Source organism: Lepisma saccharinum, chromosome 17 (assembly GCF_977018435.1).
Source record: "Lepisma saccharinum chromosome 17, izLepSacc3.1, whole genome shotgun sequence".
NCBI lineage: Eukaryota > Metazoa > Arthropoda > Insecta > Zygentoma > Lepismatidae > Lepisma > Lepisma saccharinum.
The window spans coordinates 8180900-8201713 of record NC_139245.1 but is presented as its reverse complement, the minus strand read 5'-3'; the positions used below and the strand labels follow the sequence as shown (position 1 = coordinate 8201713).

The following is a 20814-nucleotide window of genomic DNA, read 5'->3' as shown; positions in this document are numbered from 1 at the left end:
GTTGTTCTATTAATTTTGGTAGCCACTGCTACCGTCCCCTTGCGATCTTGTATCTGGCCAATGAGTAAAGCTAGGAGTTGCCAAGTGATGGTAGTGGCTACTGAAATTGATAAAATGATGAAGAATCAGTTTTCAAGATTAAAACGGGTACTACATTTGTTTTTTTGAATTTTTCTTTGCTTTTTGGCCACTACTGGCTAATCACAAAGATAAAATGAACACATACATTGAGTTGTTAACCAAACTAACATGTGTTATAAATATGTTGGAATTTTTTACAATGCATCTTTATTATTATATAGTATTCTTATACGACTTTTTTTTTTTCTCTTTGTAGCTTTTTAATACTGATGATGTTTTACCTACTGTAATACCAACACTTGAAGGAAGTGATGCTTCATCCAAAAGTAAAAGTGTCAGTGATGCTGTTGGAGGTAAGAAACAAAATTGATATTGTTCAAAGTAGCTTGTTGATTTTTATGATAACTTACATTTTCGGGATTACGTAAATCTATTAAACTATTGATAATATCTAGACAACAGTGAAAGAAAACTACATGAAAATTCACGTCAATGCTCTAGAAGGAATTCAAAGCTGATGTAATTTTTCATATTTTGAAATATCCAATAGCTTTCTCGAGTGGAGAGGAAAATTTGATAAAAATCGCCCATTTGAATGCCAAAGGTTCAGCCGAGCCTTAAGTGTGAGGCATCAAAAAGGTTCATGCTTTTAGAAAGATATTTCTAATATTAGGTAAAGATGAAAGTTGTGCAAGCTTTTAATTTTCATTAGTATGACAAATGACATGAATGTTCTCATATTTGTTATTGATATTCACAAGGCTGGAAACAGAAACGCAACCACGATTTTTTGTCTTGGGTCGGGGGGGGGGGGGGGGGCAAGTACTAGGATAAACCTACCAATAATAATAATTTTATTAAATAATAATAATGTTATTATTATAACATTATTACTGTTATTTATTTTGCTTTATTTTACTTCGCTTTTGTGCCACTTTTGGCTAATTTGCGAAGATGGGGATGAGTGATGATATGATGAAATTTTGAATGAGGACTCGCAAACATCCATGCCCAAGCTGGGATTCGAGCCCGGGACCAACATTATTATTATTATTAATAGTAGTAGTATAAGACATTATTACCCTCGTAAAGTATGCAAAATGGGGGTAGAAGTTGGTGCTAAAGCATTTGTGTTTGAACAAACGATTTGAATTGTTTTTCAACACGTTCAATTTCACATTAATAATGGAAAACAAGCATGCAAACTATTTTTGAAAGACAGAAAATGCTTGATAAATGCATTCCAAATATAATTCTCTTTTACATAACATGTATAACTTTCATGCACGATTTATGTTTCACATATATGCAACATGTAGAGAGATGTGGACAATAAATTCTGTACATATTCAACGTTTCTTTAATACAACATATATTATTTAAATACATTACACAACCAATTCATACATTTCACAATAAACAAACAGCAAAAATTACATAAATTGTTTCTGAAATGTGCACATTCCCTTTCCTCGAAACAATTGTTCATGTATTTAGAACAAAATCAATAAAGACAAGTCTTATTTCTCTGTCTGGAAATTTACAATGCATTACAGAGAACAAAGATATTGCGAGCGAAGCAATCAAGAAAAGTTTTGGATCAAATTTTTTTTGCAGACTCAATATTGATTTAATAGGGTGCAAATAAATTCACGAGACGTGAATGCATTCTCTCTCTTACAACTTTTGTGCCTCCCTGATGTAGTGGTAATATCGCCGCCTTGTGATCAAGGGGTCCCGAGTTCGATACCCGGTGGAGGCACATGGCACAGTGGTTCGGATCCCACTTTAAACTGTAGGTCCAGTCCCGATTAGCCTTTCTGTGTGTAAGGTGGACTTAAAACCGAAAAGAAAAAATCAATCTTACAACTTATTTGCATTTAGATTGTTCGGCACCCAGGACCGACTCACCCCCCCTAGGTACGGTCCTGAACTTGATAAGACTAAGGAAAGGAGGTATTGCGAGCAAAGTGAGCAAGAAAATTTTACGGAAAGTATTTTTATTTGTATAAAATTTGAAGTTGTGGGCGGTAATTGCCCCCCTCCCCCTTGCAGGTACACTTGATGGTTAATGTTTGCCCCCCTAGAACTCATTTCAGTCCAAGGTTGGGGGGGGGCAATGCCCCCCCTGTGGTTGCACCACTGCTGGAAATTGGTCAGAAATGACAGTAAAAGTCCATTTTTTTTCCTTCTTGATCTGTAATGTATCAGCGTTTCTGTGTTTGTGATTGCAATTTATGATAATTTTGTTATTATTGCATCTGAGAGGATACATGTCAGTTTACCAGCAAGATAACAAACTATTTTGAGTTCAGTTCAAGCACTCCAGTCGGTGCAGTCCTGTTTCAAACTTTGGAACTCCACCAACAGAACCTCATACCATGGTCAGCTATTTTTTATTATTTTAGACTATTTTCTTTTAACTTTTTTTATCTATATTTGTTGAACTTTTTAAATCTTTGTAACACTAGAAACACGGGCTTTTTTTTCTATAACTAGAACTGCGACAGCAGTCAAATTGACCACCATGGAAAAAGTGGGTTATATTTATAGTTTTGTTCGTTAATATTTTTTTTAATTGTTTCAGTACACATCTTTAATTTCACAGAAATGAATACATGACCCCATTGTTGTTTTCACAAACATGAATACAAATAAAAATTTAAATTATTTCATGCAATAACAATAAATTTACTTACTTGGCATCATCTGCAATGCAATTGGTGCTGTATTTTTTAACAATTCTTACACATTTTTCACATACTGCTTTTCCACACTGCTCACATAAGTCTCCTGTCTTGTTTCTGCATTTGGATGTTTGGCACTGTCGACGCTGTCGTTTTCCTGGAGGCTCATAGGAGACAATCTGTAGACTGGGCTGTGGGATTTTGTTGCTTCCTTCTCGGAGTTCTTCAGAAAGTTTCATCAGGAACAAGTGAAGACCAAAATTTTCGCCTGTTGTACTCTTGTAGAATACATGAACTGGCCATCTTCGCGATGCTGCTTTTACGGAAAATTTACGAGCCATCTGATCGACTACATCTACACCAAACTTTGTGCTGTTGTAAAAGCTGACAGTTTCAGGGAGTTTCTTTACACCACCACCAATACACATGTTTCAATGCATGGAACTGAGAATTAGAACGTTTTTGTTTCTTTTTCCTTGGTACACAGTGAGTGTGCTGTCAGCACTACTCAGAAAAACTGTAGAATACTGTTCTAGACGAGATGATTTTACCTGCTGAGGCACTTCTTTTCTTGAATGTCTTATTGTTCCTACCAAGGTAGTGTTCTTAGCTTTCAGGGTATCAGCGGGTTTCCTTGACGTAAAGAAATCTGTTGTGACATTTCTTCCTTTTTCATCAAAGGGTTCCATCAAGCAACGTACAACATATTCTGCAACATGCTGATCTGCTGGGTGATCTTCATCTTTACCCAAATAAGGGAAACCATTTATCAGGTACTTACTGTCAACATCAACTGCAAGCCAGAATTTAATGCCGAACTTGTGTGGTTTATTTACCATGTATTGCAAAAATCTACATCTAACTTTTGTAGGAAATAGCTGTTCATCTACAGTGATGTATGCTCCTGGTATGTAATTCCTGTCACAATTTTCAATGAAACAATTCCATATTTTGGATGCATGCGCAAACTTGTCACTTTTTATGCGTTCGGACCTTGTTGTTTTATGACCAAAGCTCAGATATCACATTATTTCACGAAATCTGTCCCTAGCCATGGTTTTACGAAAAAATGGTGGTGCCCAGGTACTGTCCCAGAAACTGTCTAATTCTGTTCCACAAGCATACAAAATTGCGATAAATGAATCAAGTTCGTGTAATGTAATAGACCAGTCATTTCCTCCTGTTTGACGATGAGCTTCTTCTTCAGTGCAGGATTATATGTGACGAAGCATCCTCTCATTCACAAAAAGACGCCATGCACTTGAAACCTTTCCTTCAAGGACATTTCGTTTAGTAAATCCTGGCGGGCCAGGCTTTTCTTGTAAAACATTATGTGCTGGATGCCTACCAGGAAAATTTACATCGGCATCAATTAAAGTCCATTCGCTTCCATCTTTAGCACTGTATTTCATTCCAGATAGAAAACAAGACTCACTTGGAGACACTGTGGTTTTTCTTTTTGCTCCCCGTTGAACTGTAGAAACAGGTGCTGCTTCGTTTTCTTCATCTTCTGACGAATGGTTTGATTCAATGTCTTGTTCTAGTGGAATAAAATCGGGATCCTCTTCACTCTCACCACCATCGAAATTGTCAGCATCTATGTCCTGAATTGAGTCTAAATACTTTGATATATCTTCAGTTGATAGTCCACGTTCAGCCATTTTTAGAGCACAATAATCATTCATGTGTGCAAGGAACAAATATCAAGAGCAGACGACAAACAAAGACAGTGCTTGCAAAGTTTTGCAACTCCCTATTCAGCTCAAACAAAGAGATTGAACATTCACCTGTAAGCTGCTGCCACCTAGTGATAAATCTAATGAATGACACACCAGGTGGCAGTAGCTTGAAGGCGAATTTTGTAATACATCTCTCGAAAGGAGGTTTGCATTTTTTTTGTTTACCTTTGCATAAAAAATGGAGAGTAATGCACAGCGGTCATTTTGACCGCTCCCGCGGTTGGAGGTATTTCGATGAATAACTACATAATAAATTTATTTTTTGAAATTTTTAAATCAAAAATATATTCTGAACGTTAAAAGAACAAAAGTCAAGGAATTTCAGATGATTCGAAGAGAGATTAACGTCTTAACAGCAATTTGAAATTCAACAGCTGTCAAAATGACCGCTTCCGCGGTTCTAGTGTTAATTATTTAATTCCTTGAATCCCGTGAGGAGGGATTGGAAATTAGGTCCAAAACATTATACTGGAGCAGAAGTATCCACTATTAAGCACCCCCTTTTTTCCTTTGTTTTTTGTTCAAGTGGTAGAAATCACAATGCTGTTAGTTTGTTAATATAATATTACTTCACATTGAAGAAAACGTGCTGGTTTTAGTCAGTGTTGCTAACATGTCTCTTTGTGTGATAGATCCCCTGGTTTCAGGCAATGAATTGATCTCCTACAACCCATCTTTGTTTGACTTGATGGATGACGATTCCCAGCTGCTTGCAGATAACGATCCTCCTCTTCTCATTGAGGGTGGGAATGACAGCAGCAGACCTGCTGTCTTACAGTTGAAGACTGAACACGACTATAGTGATCTGAATACGCCCCAGGCACTTCTACTTGATCCAGGTTTTCCAACAGGGAAGAAGAGGAAATGAAGAAGCAGCAGCATGTAGGTATGCTGAGAATTGTTTAATCTTCTGATGTGGTTTTTGATTTGTTCTTAAAAATACCAAACCATGTAATAGTAGTTCATGCATGTTTACTGGGTTGTTTTTCCAAAAAAAAAAAAATTGTGTGGGGTCAAATGGAAATATACTTGCACAGGTACATGAGGTGAGTTGTCAAATGAACAAGAAAGGAAAACTGAGAGAATATAAAGTCAAAGTGTATTTACATGTTGGTCCTTTTCTTCATTATGCATCAGACTATGGTGATGGCTTCACCACTATCACCAATATTTAGCAGCATTTACACGGAACACTTTGAACAGACAACCCTCACCCAAAGCAACTGCACTAGAAATCTTAAGGCATGATTTAGATACATTCATAATTTGGCGAAATCTATCAATCAAATACCGTCTCAAAAGGCAAAGTTGTTGCAACTGAGAACATCATCCAGCTGTATAGAAGACATTAAGAAAGATGCTATCGAACACCAAACCATACCCCATGAGACAGTACACCACTGATGAGGTCGCCTAACTACAAGTAGGATCACAAACCATCCAAAATTAACTTTTTGTGTATATTTCCTGTAACGCTAGTAGCTCTGACTGGAGGGCCACAGATATGAAATTTACAAAGAAAATAAGTACAGTCAAACTCAATCAAAATTGTTAAAAAAATGAAATTTGAAACCTATTTTTCCAGATAAAAAGAAAATGTTAATTTTGAACATCCCTCGAATGAATACCATGCTCAAAATGATTCTTTTATTATTTTTTTCCTCTAGAAAAGTAAACAACAATATCTGATATGTTGTGCAAAACTTGTTTTACCATAATGTGTTATTTTGGGCAAGTAACTTGCTTTCTGAACATCCTCAAACAAAGAACAGTGTTTATACTACTAGAGGCAATGTTTATCTTGAAATGGAACACACATAAACATGAACACTTCCAATCAGAATGAACATCCAAGGGGGAAAGACTCATTTCCACCTTTACCTTTTGGGGGGAAAGGCTCATCCCCCACCCTGCCTTTTGCCCCTTACTTTTTATGGTGAAATTATAGCACATTTATTTTTCATAATTTTATGTCTGTTTGGTTATTCTAGAAATATTGTAAGACAAGTGTGCAAGGTGGAGGTAGTAGCATTGCCAGCAAGTAAATGCCCAAGAGTCCAATATATACATTATTTTATGAAAAGTCATTGAAGAGGGGTTTTTATATGGACACACATTACATTACTGAAACATGTTAAAAATTCAAACTCATGTTTGTGAACAGAAGGGAAATGGTACTAAATTTGTTTAGGAACTAAACTTGGTTTACAGTATCTTGTCTTGTGACTAGTAGAGTTTCATGGTAAATTAATTACTATGGCTTGATCTTTTCACCCCTACAGGAGGGAAGATATGTGATCAGGAATCACAGGACATTTGCGGAGAAAGCAGTGTCTGCATCACAACACCTTAAAGAACAATGCAAAGGGCATCATTATACATAGCATGTAAATGTTAGAATAATCGATGCAGTGATATTTTGTTTTATGTATGTATGCGTTTATTCACTGCTGCAAGTGTTGTAAAACCCATAGACTCTTACACGTTTGCAGGTAATAACATATTACTTAGTTAACTGTTTCATTTTGGAATTGCGAAGGAATGCAGTTCGATTATATAAGTTCTGCTCTATGCAATAACTTCATACATATACTCTTGGTGGAAAAAAAAGTCTACAGTAATAACACGGCCTGCAGTAGAAAAAAGTGAGCACAAAATTGCATTTAGACTTGTTAATCAAATATTTGACAGCAGGATGGTAACACAAAGATGTATGGAAGAAAGTATGTATGTGAATTGAGAGTAATATGTAGTTATTTACAAGGAAGGTTGTGTGCATGCCTAGTGTATATTATGAATAATTTCCATAGGTGATTGAAATTTGTAAATATGACTTAATGAATGGAACAAGATTAAAATGATCATAAATCATGATTGTTAATCAAAGAAGAAATAACAGTACAAAATATTTTGTTGTGTTTGTCTCAACTACTCAACACTCTTTACATAGTTTCTTTGTTTTCTGTATAGTGAAAGACATATCAGTGAGCTTAGGATAAGTTTGATACTAAAAGTACTAGGGATATTTACTAAAATTTAAGTTAGACTTATGAACAGGTGACAACACATGCAGCAGTATGTTGATGTAAAGGAATGGTGTTAAAATTGATCATAAAATAATTATGGAAAGTACATTTGATGACTATTATTTAAAAGATTTACTGAATAACTTGTGTAGATTTTTGACATTTGTTAAATGAGTATTGTCCCCTTGCTTATAATATAGGTTATGTAAGGAAGTACTACTTTGCTGATAGGTGTTATCAGATCCTGTTTCTAATTTTTTTTCTGTTTGTTCTAATGATTTGTGTATACTTTCTGTAGTACACAGTGTTAAAGTATTTTCACTTCATTTACTATCATACTTACAAAATTGGCATTATCTTGTGTGTTACAACACAATATACGTATATTGGAGTAAGAAAGTCATTCACTTGCATTGTATGAAAATCAATGCTAATAAAAGAGGCATGAAAACTTACTTGTGTGTTATTTGTTAAACTTATACTGTTTTAAATTATAATTGCTATACATGATAAGGTGGAATCCCTATGTTACTTTTCAGAGGATCAACCTGAAAGAAATGAACATGCTGAAAAATGTAAAATCTAGGAAATTTTTTTAATACTTTGCTTTATTTGTACCATCACGATTTAATTCAGAAAAATTTAAAATTCAGGAACTTAAAATCGGGGTTCCACTGTATTGATGTTCTGTGTTATTTTCATTGTCACTATAAAAATTCCCTTTCCTTGCCATGAAGGTTAGTCAAGTATGAATTCAATCTGCATAAGTAACCTTTTCTCAGGATATTTTTTTTCATCATGATAGTTACAAATTTCAGTTTTGTACTCAGTGTGTGTACTGACCAGTAATTATTACTTTTAGACATAGTCTAGGGGGAGATCACTCTAGACGAAAAAGAAATGGAGATTGTCTGTATTTCCTCTTTCCTTAATGAACAATTTATTGCTTGGATGTGTTGAAGGTAATCTGTTATATCTAAGTTTCCAGTGGAGGGTGATTGCCATTTAAAATTTAAAAGTTGCGGTTTGTCTTTAACATCCAAATGTCCCTGGCATAATGTTTTCTCCAGATTTACATTATTGGCCTTCTTGCCATTTTACTGAAGCAAGTTTTCTTGTTCAGACTATTAGAAAAGGTTGCATGTTGGCCATCCCTAAATAATCAACCATTCTTTCTTTTCCACTTTGTACTCTGCTGCTCATGTGGACACCTTCCCAAAGCACATTTTTTTTCGAGCACGAACAACATATGACCATATAGCAGAAATACACATCTTTTAGATGCCTGAGGGAGAAAGATATCGGTCATTTACTCTTTCATATGAATTGTTTTGACATCTGAGGAGGTTGGAGCAAAAGGGAAAAGACATACAAGGGGGTATCCAAAAGTTTTAATTATCACCATGAAATAAAAAAACATACAATAGTCACTTGCAGTGGTGAAAGTTAGTTCTTCTCCACGTAGTCTCCCTGCAGAGTCGCACATTTTTGCCAGCGTTTCTTCACCTGTTTCAAACCCTCTTTGTAGAAGTCCTCCGCTTTGCTCTAAAACCACTGTTCCACTTCGAAAATGACATCCTCTCTGTTGTCAAATTGACGACCACTAAGTGGTTTCTTCATCTCGGGAAAGAGGAAGAAGTCGCTTGGCTCAATATCAGGAGAAATAGGTGGATGCTGCAAAAGTTCATAGCCTAACAGGTGGCCGGCGACAACGGATGCTTGGGCCGTATGGACGGGTGCATTGTCGGCCAGGAGATGGATGCCTTTGCTGATCATGCCACGACGTTTTTGTTTCAATGCATCATGCAGTTTCTCCAGAAGGTTGTAGTAGTACTCGCTGTTGAGGGTCTCACCCTTCGGAAGGTAATCGGTTAAGATTACCCCGCAACTATCCCAAAAAACTGACAGCATCACCTTCCCGGCAGATTTCTGGACCTTCACCTTCTTGGGAAGGGGGTGAGGATGGATGTTTCCACTCCTTGCTCATTTCTTTGGTCTCCGGATCGTAGAGGTATACCCAGCACTCGTCCATAGTGACGAGACGAGCAAAAAAATCATCTTCATTCCGCTCCAACAGAGTCAAATTCTGCTTGGAAAAGTTGTGGCGAGTTTGCTTTTGAAGAGGTATCAACAAGCGAGGTACTCGTACCCAGCATGCAGACACCTTATTCATGTGCAGTTCCTCATGAATAATCCTCCACGCACTTCTGTAACTTAGTCCAGTCTCCACCATCACTCTTTCCATGGTCGATCTTGTGTCGTCGAGGATAACGGCCTCCACTTTCTTCAGCATGGCAAGATCATCCTTGATTGAGGGTCTACCCGCTCGTGGCCCATCTGTCAGGGACATGTGACCACTTTGAAAGTTCCTCTTTCACCTCACAACCGTGTCATATGATGGGCTTTCATCCCCATACACAGCTTTAATTTCGTCGTGGATTTGGCGTGCGTTGTTGCCCTTCAAATGGAGGAACTTTATGACACTTCGGGCTTCAATTTTGTTCATCATGCAGGTTGATGTCTTCTACAGCCTGTGGAAAACTATGTTAGACAAAGATTTGATATTTGCACAAGTATGCATGACAATGACACTAATTATGCACAAAAAGTTTCATGTAAATATCTCTATAACTTCTTTATTATAATTAAAACTTTTTGATACCCCCTCGTATATTCGAAAGTACTTAGTGTGAAATATTGAAATTAAGGTAAAGTTCCCCGTGCAAATAGCACTGTGCCATGAAGGCACATTTAGGGAAAGGGAGTAGGGCCCACATATTCTCGATGTCTGCCATGTGGAGTGGATGTGATGAGCATCACGCACCAGGTATCCATTGATTTGAGGCTAGGTGAACTCCAGAGCTGCTTGAAGGGGACAAGGCCGTAAAATGTTGCATTTTTTTTTTAATTATAAGAATTAATATTGTTTTCGAAAATTCATCTTGAAAAACTGAAATTATACTCTGATTGTATGAGTCAGGGTTGACAGCTTAATTTGGATTTTTTTTATTCTTTCATAAATAATGTGATATTTTTTTAAATTGCACCAGTCCTGTATGATCTAAAATATCCTGTTGTAGCACAATGTATGCGACTCGCAATCATCCTTTTGATATTTAGTTTCTAATGATTACGGATATTAGTATTTTAATTGTGCAGAGAAATTTGTGACTGCAACATGTTATGGAATTGGGGGGGGGGGGGGGGGGGGCAAAACTTGATAGCATAAGGAGAGATGGAAAACTTTATTGGTGTGGAAACAATTAACCACTTATTTATTGCCAGTCACAGTCCATATTACCCAAAACAGTTTGTAAATTCTTAAAATGAAATAGGCAAAATAGTAGATTTTGTGTCATTCAGTGGACTCTTTTTAATTCAAACTCCAAAGGGCTACGAAAAAAATTTGAATTAACCAGAATATAATAAAAAATTTCGAATCTCGAGTTTTTCCGCAAATTCTTCAGCCTTGGCGTGCACTAATTGACCACTTATTGGAATATTCGCATCACGTGATAGTTTGAACCACTTTAAAACACACACACGTCAATATTGGGGAACACACTTTCTCTTTCATCCAATTTGCAGTCCAACTCTTCCATAATTTTGTCTTTTTTTTTTTTATGTACGTCGATAATGTGTTTGGCAATATCCCATATTCCTTGGCAATTTGGCTCTTCTTTTTTCATTCCTCTTTCTACATCTCTAAGCACTTAAACTTTCTTATCTAATGTTAAGCTACTGTATGCACCACGTTTCGACATTGTGACTCCAATAAAACACACAGACAAAGGACCCCTTCTGTCCGGCTATCCGCTCCCCTCTCAACTTATTTCTGAGAGGGTGAAGGTCACATTCCTACAAACAAAAGCTCTGGGGATTCCCTCTGCCCTCTCTTATCTGCCGTCAGCACATCTGTTAACCATAAAAACAACCTTTTCAAGAAGAAAAGGGGGACGAGTCATCTGTTGGAATTTCTTATGTAGCAACCACTTTGGTCTTTCTTGGAAAGATTTATGTTAAAATATTGGAAACCTGACTTTGAATTATCCAAATTTAACCATCAAAATTCGAATAAAGTAGTAATTTTTAACATTGTTTTAGATAGGGGTTTCAAGGGAAATGTGCTTTTGTTCGAATGCTTCCAAGAAGCTGTTATAGAGTTAAATTACTTTAGGATTGACGTGTTTTAAGAACTGTTTTATAATAATGGTGAATGGATCTTTAGATTTAAGTATATCATCCACTTAGAAAATGTGCTTCTCCCATTATTTGCACAAATGTGGATGTATCAGTTAGACTTTAAGTGGTTATTTTATGAAGACCCTCCTAAAATATAATTCGGGATGCATGTCTTGACTTGTATTTCAGGTTTATTACTGTACAAAAGGAAAATTTGGTTTGATTGATTGATTGATTGATATGGTTTATTTTACTTTGCTTTTCTGCCACTTTTGGTTAATCGTGAAGATGAGGATGATATGAAATTGATGAAGAGAACGTACTCAAAGAACACCCATACCCAGGCTGGGATTCCAACCCGGGATCCCTGGTATGAGAGCACGATGTGCTAACCAGCCTGCCATAGAGGCCGGAAAAAAAATGGCATGTGCTGAGAAACACAAGTTTTGAAATATGCAGGGAATCACCATGAAACACTCACCAACGTCATGTGGCTTCTAATCCATTAATCGGGGGGGGGGGGGGGGAGAGATATTGGGAGATAAAATTGGTTAGGACTAATTTTTTGGTCGGGACGGGAAAAAATCTTAACTCCCCGACTAAGTCAGGAAATTTTCGGTACGGAAAATGTTCGAAATTTGCAGACACACCGGAAATCTCGAATTCTACACGACTTATTGTTTTTTACATTTCTGGAATAAAAACTAACAATGTCCGAGAGGTTCCGCTTATTCATAATGCAGAAAACAATTGACCACTTTTAAAAAAATGACCTTTTGGAATTTACGCACTGTTCGGGATCCCGAAAAGTCGGGAAATCCTTCCGAAACCGAGATGGGAATTTTTTTCCCCGTTAACGTAATTTCTCAGGTTAATATTAATTAAACGTGCAATTTAATATAGTAACGGCATATCCAGCATTGCGTGATCTGCCCCATTCCTGACATTCGGAACAGGAAATGTTCGAATATTTCGGACACTATGGAAATCTCTAATATTTTGCCGTCGAGTGGTTGTTTGCATTTCTGGAATAAATCTGACAATTTCAGAGGAGTTTCAGACTTATAATGCAGAGAAACCTCGAGAATTGACTGCTTTTAATCCCGATTGTTCAGGATCCCGACAGAAATTTTTTTTGTGCATGATTCCCCTGCCATTCAAAGAAGAAGAAGAAAAGAGCAACTGACTTCTGTGTACACTCTTACGCATCCACTTTAACACATCTTTAAGAGCAGAGGCCATGTCCACGTAGTTTAAGTTGATCCTACCAGAGGGCCAAATAATTGAAATATTACCGATAGATGGCATGAAAGTCTGTATTTTTACATGCTTTGCCACTTACTTAATGAAAAAGGAGCAGAAAGGTATAGTCTACATGTTTCTGTTTTCTAATTAGTTGGGTAAAGATTAGAATTTCATGCGGGTGGAAAACTTATCCTTGCTGGCAAAATAAACATTATTAACAGTGATTCTATACTGCTGTAAGGATAATGTAAAGTTGGCAACACCAGCGACCTGCCTGAATCTAGACAATAATGTACTGGTTGGCTACACTTCCAGCAGCACTGTAGGTAGTTTTGTTGGTGCCACTTCCAAGCAACACGTCTCTTCCCAATATTTCCGACCTTATAGGGAAAGTGATCTGTGCTTAGATTCGGTTTTCGGCTTTCACAGCGAAAGGATCAACTAATGATTGAGTGCGCTGAAACTGTAGTGTTGTGTGAGATAGGATCAATTCCTTTACTACGACCCATATCCCGCTGATACGTGTTGTAGTGTTCTCTCTGTACATCTTGCGGGAATTTAAATTTGTGTCGTGAGGATGACGGCCTCATTCAACTACCAACCGTGATATGGAAGAACAGGAACGGTCGGCAGCAGCAGAACTTGTAAATTGGCACAAGTCGGCCACACCAACCCCCACCTCGACACAAGATATCTTCCTGCTTGAATTAACTAAAGGTCCAGGTAAACGGACACATGAGGTGAGTGACGAGCCTACAGTGCACGAAAAAATTTTGTGGCCCCCACAGGATCCACACACTCCCTTAGTTTACTGGTAGTTTGTATCACCTTTCATGGAAAATTTCTTCCCGAAAAGATGCTCATCAACAGTGAAGTCATGGTAGTCAAACCCAGGTCAGGGCAGTGTTGCAACGTTCTGTTTGTATGAGAGACTCGCACGACAGGGCCCAATGTAGATCCAAACCAGTATGCAGTAACTGCGGATCCAAAAGACACGATACCCCTTCTACCAAGCACCCATTTTGTATTAACTGTAAGCAAGGCCATAGCGCCCTTGATCGCACCTGTGAAAGTTGGCGCCAGGAATTACAAATCCAAAATTGGGTGGCCAAGGAAAATTTATCCTACCATGATGCAAGACACAAAACCATGGGAACATAATTGGCCCCTCCTTACAGGGAAGCGATACTCAACCCGATTTATAATAAATGGGTTTTTTTCACCCCTCAAACCCAGCAAAATCCTTCCGCCTTCTAGTCAAATTAGCCCACTCTCCAGCACTTTGGAAAACCCTTTCTCAGCGTTGCCAACAGAAGAACCAAGTCCTTTCAACCCGGAAGCAGGCCCCAGTGTCACCCACGACTCAGTGTGTCCCGCCAACCATACCAAATTTCCCAGACCCCACCATCAGGCACAGAAGTTTGACAACAAAGAATATGCGTCCGGGTAAAGAACACTTGGATCGTCGGAATGACTCCAGTTCCAGCTCGGATAATGATAACGAAATAAATTCGGCAGTACATCCCTCTCCACCGATAGGAAATCGGGCTTTCCCTCCTCAACCTTTCCATCCTGAACAATCATCAGTCCCAGAATATGCGGACGGAAAAATTCTCAAGTCCCACAAGAGTAACCACACTTCCAAGTGTCAATCCTTCATTCCCCAACTTTGGGAGACGTTAGTCAAATTGGCCTCACCGCAAGATCAAATACCACTTTTACAAAATATCCAAGAACTCGCTGTTAACTTAATCCAACTTTTACAATATCACAACTAATCATCATCGGGAGTAAACTAAGTACATTAGTCAGATATTACATTAACCTTTCTCAGCTCCATTAACAAAGATGGTTTATCCAGGTTCATCATTACTGGGTAAGAGATTTCTTAATTTTCTTTAAGGAAAGACAGGAACATGTCGATATTATGGATATTTTACAGTGGAATGTCAATAGTTATTCTGCCCGAAAATTAGAATTTCTCGATATTATTGGAGATTACCACCCCCAGATAATTTTTTTACAAGAAGTCAAAGGTACCCAACATGAAACATATAGGCTGTCACACTACACTCTTTATGGTTCCCCCACTAAGCATAATGGCACTGTCACCGACAGATTACTATAATATTAATATATATACCTTCTCACCAGTTATCTCAACGCATCACACCCGACGTTTTACAGGAACTAGTGAGAGAATTACCGGCAACCTTATATTGGGAGATTTCAATGGACATTCACCTCTATGGGGAGAGAAAAAACAGGACCAACTATAGTGGAACCACAAGGAAAGAAACCTGCGCAGAACCTCATCGCGCTGGCGGGTGGGGGGAAGGAGCCTTAGAGCGGCTCCCGTCAGTGTTGCCAGACCTATTGATTTCTCGGGAGAATTCCTCCAACGGCCTGCTCAAAAACACGTTTCCTGCTCATCTTACTTGACATGGAGGGGAGATGTAGAGTGGAACTCCACTCAGCCGTGAAAAGTGCTGTTTGAACTGAATGAAAAACTGATGAAATGAAGTGACACTAACACAGTGAAACGTCCTTGCCTTACTAGGTAGAAACACTGACTTCGTAGCGTGGGAAAATTATTTTATACATGTATGTGTGTGTGTGTCTATATATATATAATGTATATATATTAAATGCAGCAACATAGAGGCAGCATAAGTGACGAATAAAGCATGTGAGTGTCAATAACAAGAAATTTGCTAGAGAACGAAGCGGCATAGTTCAATTACAAAGGAAATAATGAACCCCCTCCCCCGTAGTTGCCTGGAACTTTCTTCGGCTTGAAAATACTTAATTTTCTATCGTTAATATACTATTCTATACTTAAATACTTAATTTTCTACAGAATTATATAGGGGCATGGACGTCCAGATGGAAGTGCAAGGATGGTCGCCACCCCCTCCTATTCTGGAAAATGAATGAATGTCTTAAAAGTACCTATTATTTCAGACGTATGAGTTGATTTCAGTCACAGTAATTTACATCCATTATTATAATAAAGATGTATGAACGTGATAATTTCAAACTCAAGTGGTGCTTTCTGAGAGGGCAACATTGTTGCGGGGTAGTATGTCTCGTTTACCCGCCTGATAAAAGTACATTGTTTCCCCCTCGCTGGGAAAAATCTGCGGACGTCCCCTTACCCCCCAGTGTGCACGCCTATGCCGCCCCTCGCCCCGAGAACGTCGTTTATCCGCTACTATTAGAGCATCGGATTTTGTAGCAGATCTTCTGGTTTCCCAAGGAACAATCTGCTGATTTTTTCAAGTCTTACCTGGCAACATTGCCCCGAGCACTGATAACGGCAGGGAAGATGCGCGAACGCTTTTGACGGAAGGTTTTTTTCCTTGTGGTCGAGCTATAGACAGTGTTAAAGGCGGAGCTACTGCGGAGCATGCGCACTCCTCTGTTTCCCCTCGAACATCCGGTTACGCTTACGGTCCTATGGACGTTAATATGAAAGGGCAAAGTGGAGATTCTTTTACAAGGAAATACGGTGTCAGCTGTGTAGCATATGGTTGCACAGTTCGATCGGGAACAAATTTATTGAGTCAAGTATTAGTTCGTAGGTTTCCGAAGGACGTAGAGAGACCATACCTGTGGATACAAGCAGAACGAAGAAAGGATTGGTACACGGAAAGGATTTGCACTGCACGACTTGCATTTTGTTACAAGCATGTTGATCTTTTATCTGCGTATTGTGTTGTGGTAAAAAGCACACCTCTTAGTGAGGTTTCAAACCGAAGCGACACAGGCCCATTTATTCTATAAATAAGCATTTACCGCTCATGAGAAATCAAGTCTCAGGCAGCACAATACACGCCATGGGGAATCTGAGCGACACGTGCAGTTTGTCGTGTCGCTTCGGTTCCAAAAATTTCATTGATCACTGAGGATTCACTTTTAAGTGGCACGGAGATTACACACCGAAGCGACAAGCACGGCCCCTTTACTAGAAAACAATTCACCTCGCATACGAGTACAACAGACCGAGGCACCGAGGCGACATGACGCATGGTACTGAGAAAACAGTCCAGTCCAAGCGACACGTGCATTTTCTCGTGGCGAATTGGTTCGAAAGGAAGCTTTCAGACTGCAGCGATACGTGTCTCTTGGAAACCAACATTCAAAAATCAACACCACCTTCCGAATTAAAGCGACACGACAAATTCCAAGTGTCGCTTGTCGCTTTCATGTCGCTCGGACTGGGCTGTTTTATCAATACCGTGCATTGTGTTGCCCCGGCCTGTTATTTGCGCAAGCGTGACTGGTGAATGGTTTGCTTTAAATCGAATGCTTCTGTGCGAAATCCCGATATCGCTTGTCGCTTCATTCTGAAAACTCCTTTGTTGTTTGTAGTAAATTCTTGCAAGAAAAAGTGACATACCATATCATAGGTTTTCCCTAAATCCCCCACGCAGAAAGGCGAAGTTGAAAGCACACATATATATACAGGCATTTGTATGTGTCATTACGTCTGTAGATTTGTTGGCAAAGATTCACTTAAGCATACTTTATAATATAATAATGTCACTAGTTTTATACAATTCCCTTTCCCTCACTTTTCCATTTACAAAATAATTGAATATATCTAACACCTAAACTTTCGTACGTTTTGAGTTCGTCGTGCGTGTACAGTGAGATCCATGAGTATTACCGTGCAAATTGTCCATCACCATGTTCGTGCACTTTATTCGACCCAATAAGAGCTTCAAGGATTAAAAGAAAACTCAAAAAAACAAGCTGTTGACAACTTCTTCGACAGCATACGTAAAAATCCCCAGCTTAAAAACACAGGATGTAAGCGAAAAATTAATGAAAATCGTCATGCACAATTTGCACGGCAATACTCATAAATCCCACTGTACATGCGATACTTGTGTGTAGTATGATATACAGTACAACTGGCGGCCACAAAGACACGTCATATCTTAATAATCTGCTCTGCAGTTGATCATCCGACGGATTCTAGACGCCCACTCCTTCATAGTAGAACTTTAACAAATACCTTTCTTGACTACCGTCGCACAACTGATGAAAACAAGCGCCCATTTCTTACTTCGTATGCCAGTGAATCTGCACTGGCAACAACGGGGACTGGCCTAAACCGGAAGTTCCGGGGGGACCGGGCAAGACCTCGCCAATGTTTATGTTTACATTTTTAACACGGTCCATAGGATTAGCGATTCATAATTGGATCATTCAGAATGACTTTATTATTTATAACGATTATACACCTACTCATTACCCGAGGAATGGAAATACTCCTACATGTATTGATATAGCTATTTCATCCCAGGATTTATTTCCATATTTCACTTGGTATAAAAATCATGATTTACGGGGTAGTGAGCACAACCCCATTTTTCTTCTCAATTCCCAGAGTCCATCGCCAAGTAGACTTACTCCGCATATTACTGTTCCAGTGAGAAGATGGAGGAACGCGACTATTCAATGAGATAAATTTGCACAAAATTTTGAGCAACTATATCCCAAGGACAGGAACATTCACTTTACTGCAATATCCTTCTCTCAATTTCTGTCATTGCTTGCTGGAAAAGACAAACGTTCCGAAAACATTATATCTTTCTCGCCATTCGGTGATGGAATAGTGATTGCGCTAATATTAAATATCAGAAAAAATACATGGGGAAAAAAATATGGCAGGGAAAAATATCGCGTGAAAAGTGGATTGAACTGAAACGCCCACAAGCCAAAGCGAAAAAACATACATTCAAGCGATAAGAGAGGCTTGGAAACAATTTTGTCAATCCCTAGATCGCACCGAATCCATCGGCACGATCTGGAGGAAATTCAATAATTTTCGTAAACCAAAAATCGTTCATCACAGCTCCTTAACGCATGAATGGGAAGCCGAGTTTATGAATATTATCAACCCGCCTTCCATGGCACCTAGAAACAATTTTCGGGCCAACAAGGACACTACGTTTACAACGGATTTTCCGGAAGTAACGGTCTCCGAACTCCGCTCTACATTACAATCGGTGAAAAATGCGGCCCCCGGATATGATGGTATCACTTATGACATCATTCGGCACCTACCCGATTCGGTTCTCGAAATTATTGTTCACATTTTTAATGATATATGTTGAGGTGAACAGGTCCCTGTGGAGTGGACAAAGCACATTGTAATACCAATACTAAAACCCAACAAACCGAAGAACGAAGCCAAATCGTATCGTCCTATTGTATTGATACCTGTCATTGAGAAATTATTCGAGAAAACGCTCCATCAACGGATAACTTGGAACCCGGAAAAACGGAATTATTTCCCCCCACCCAAATGGGATTTCGGCTGGGCCTGGGCAGTCAGGATGTTATTAATACCCTCACAGTAGATGTACAAAATAGTAAAGTAACAAGAGATTACTGTTTTGGTCTATTTATGGATATAGATAAAGCATATGACTCAATCCCCATCACACTGCTCTGTAAATATTTAGACCAACTCCAAATTTACCCAAACCTTGCATCTATCTTATGGCAATTTATATAACGAACGCAATCTCGTGTATTGGTTCGAGGATAGAATGGACGGACCGCGCGAACAACGACACGGGATACCTCAGGGTTCCCCCCTCAGTTCCCTGCTATTCAATATTTATACTCAACAATTTCATACTGTACCTCATGGTCAATTTAAAATCCTTCAATTTGCAGACGACTTTTGCTACTATTTGACCAATGCAACACAGGGATTTCTGGCCATAAAGCAACTCATTCTGACCCTCGACAAATTATTACGTAACATGGGTTTGACATTCTCTCGTCCCAAATCCAAAATCATAATATTCAATTTACGCACTCAACATAGATATCCGAACACAATTACCTAGATAGCTAATATTCCAGTAGTTGACACAGGTATTTATTTGGGAATCAGGTTTGATAGAAAATCAAATTGGATCCCACATATCAAATATCGTGAAAATAAAGGACGACAATTAAATAATATTCTACGCTGCCTCGCGACCACACGCTGAGGGAGCCACCCCTACGTAATGCTCTTATTTTACAAAAATTGTTTCCGGTCTCTTTTTGATTATGCTGCAGCAGCATATGGTAGTGCCAATTCTCGATACCTCCAAAAACTTGATGTCTTACAAAGACAGACTTTACGTTTCTGTCTCATGAACTCCTGTCCAAAGATAAGCGTCTATTTAGAAAGTAAGAAAACCTCACTAATCCATCGTAGACAAAAGTTAATTACCCAATATTTATTAAAAACTTGGGAAAATCATGCGCACCCCTTTAATAAAGAATTTGCATTGCAACGAGAATGGGAATCCGTACAGGTTCTAACTCCATCAGACCCCACATATTACTTTCTCCACTGTTATAACATCGATCGGGATGCATATCATCAATCATTTACGTATACCCAACCACTGATCTATGAGCTACAATTGGATATTTACTACGAAGATAGATGACAACCAGTGGCGTAGCGTTATAGTACGCCCGTACGCCCGGCGTTCTAGATTTAAAATTTCAAAAATGCTAAAATGCTGTGATTATAAAGTAAAACGTGACTAATTTCAAATATGTTTGACCTTCATGGCATTATAATAGCTATTTTTCGCGATTCGCTTGCAACGCTCCACTCTCAACACTCGTTCTAGCATCTCTTTTCAATGCCTTTCCCGGCCGGACGACGAGCAGGTTCGGCGTACAGGACTCCTATATTCCTTGCTGCCTTTATGGAGGGAAAGCTTCCATTTCTACAGCACGCGCGTAAATGGGCTCTCTTACGCTGGCGTACGAGAGGTCTACCGTGATTGGTTCATGTGGCCCTTCCTGCCTTCTGAAGCAGACGAC

At 38.7% G+C, this 20814-nt stretch overlaps 1 protein-coding gene across 5 annotated transcripts in view; it reads left to right on the top strand.

The window, feature by feature from the left end:
- Hsf (Heat shock factor) overlaps positions 1 to 7988 on the top strand; it is a 38580-nt gene extending 30592 nt beyond the window's left edge. For 2 of the 5 annotated variants that reach the window (XM_083138885.1, XM_083138883.1), the window contains exons 9-11: positions 338 to 434; positions 5155 to 5393; positions 6790 to 7988. In XM_083138885.1, coding sequence (XP_082995011.1) covers positions 338 to 434; positions 5155 to 5375 — 318 coding nt within the window. In that variant the 3' untranslated portion in view covers positions 5376 to 5393; positions 6790 to 7988. Of the gene's footprint in view, positions 1 to 337; positions 435 to 5139; positions 5394 to 6789 lie in introns of all 5 variants that reach the window. The other 3 variants (XM_083138884.1, XM_083138881.1, XM_083138882.1) reach the window with 2 other exon arrangements.
- Positions 7989 to 20814: the final 12826 nt, after the last annotated feature.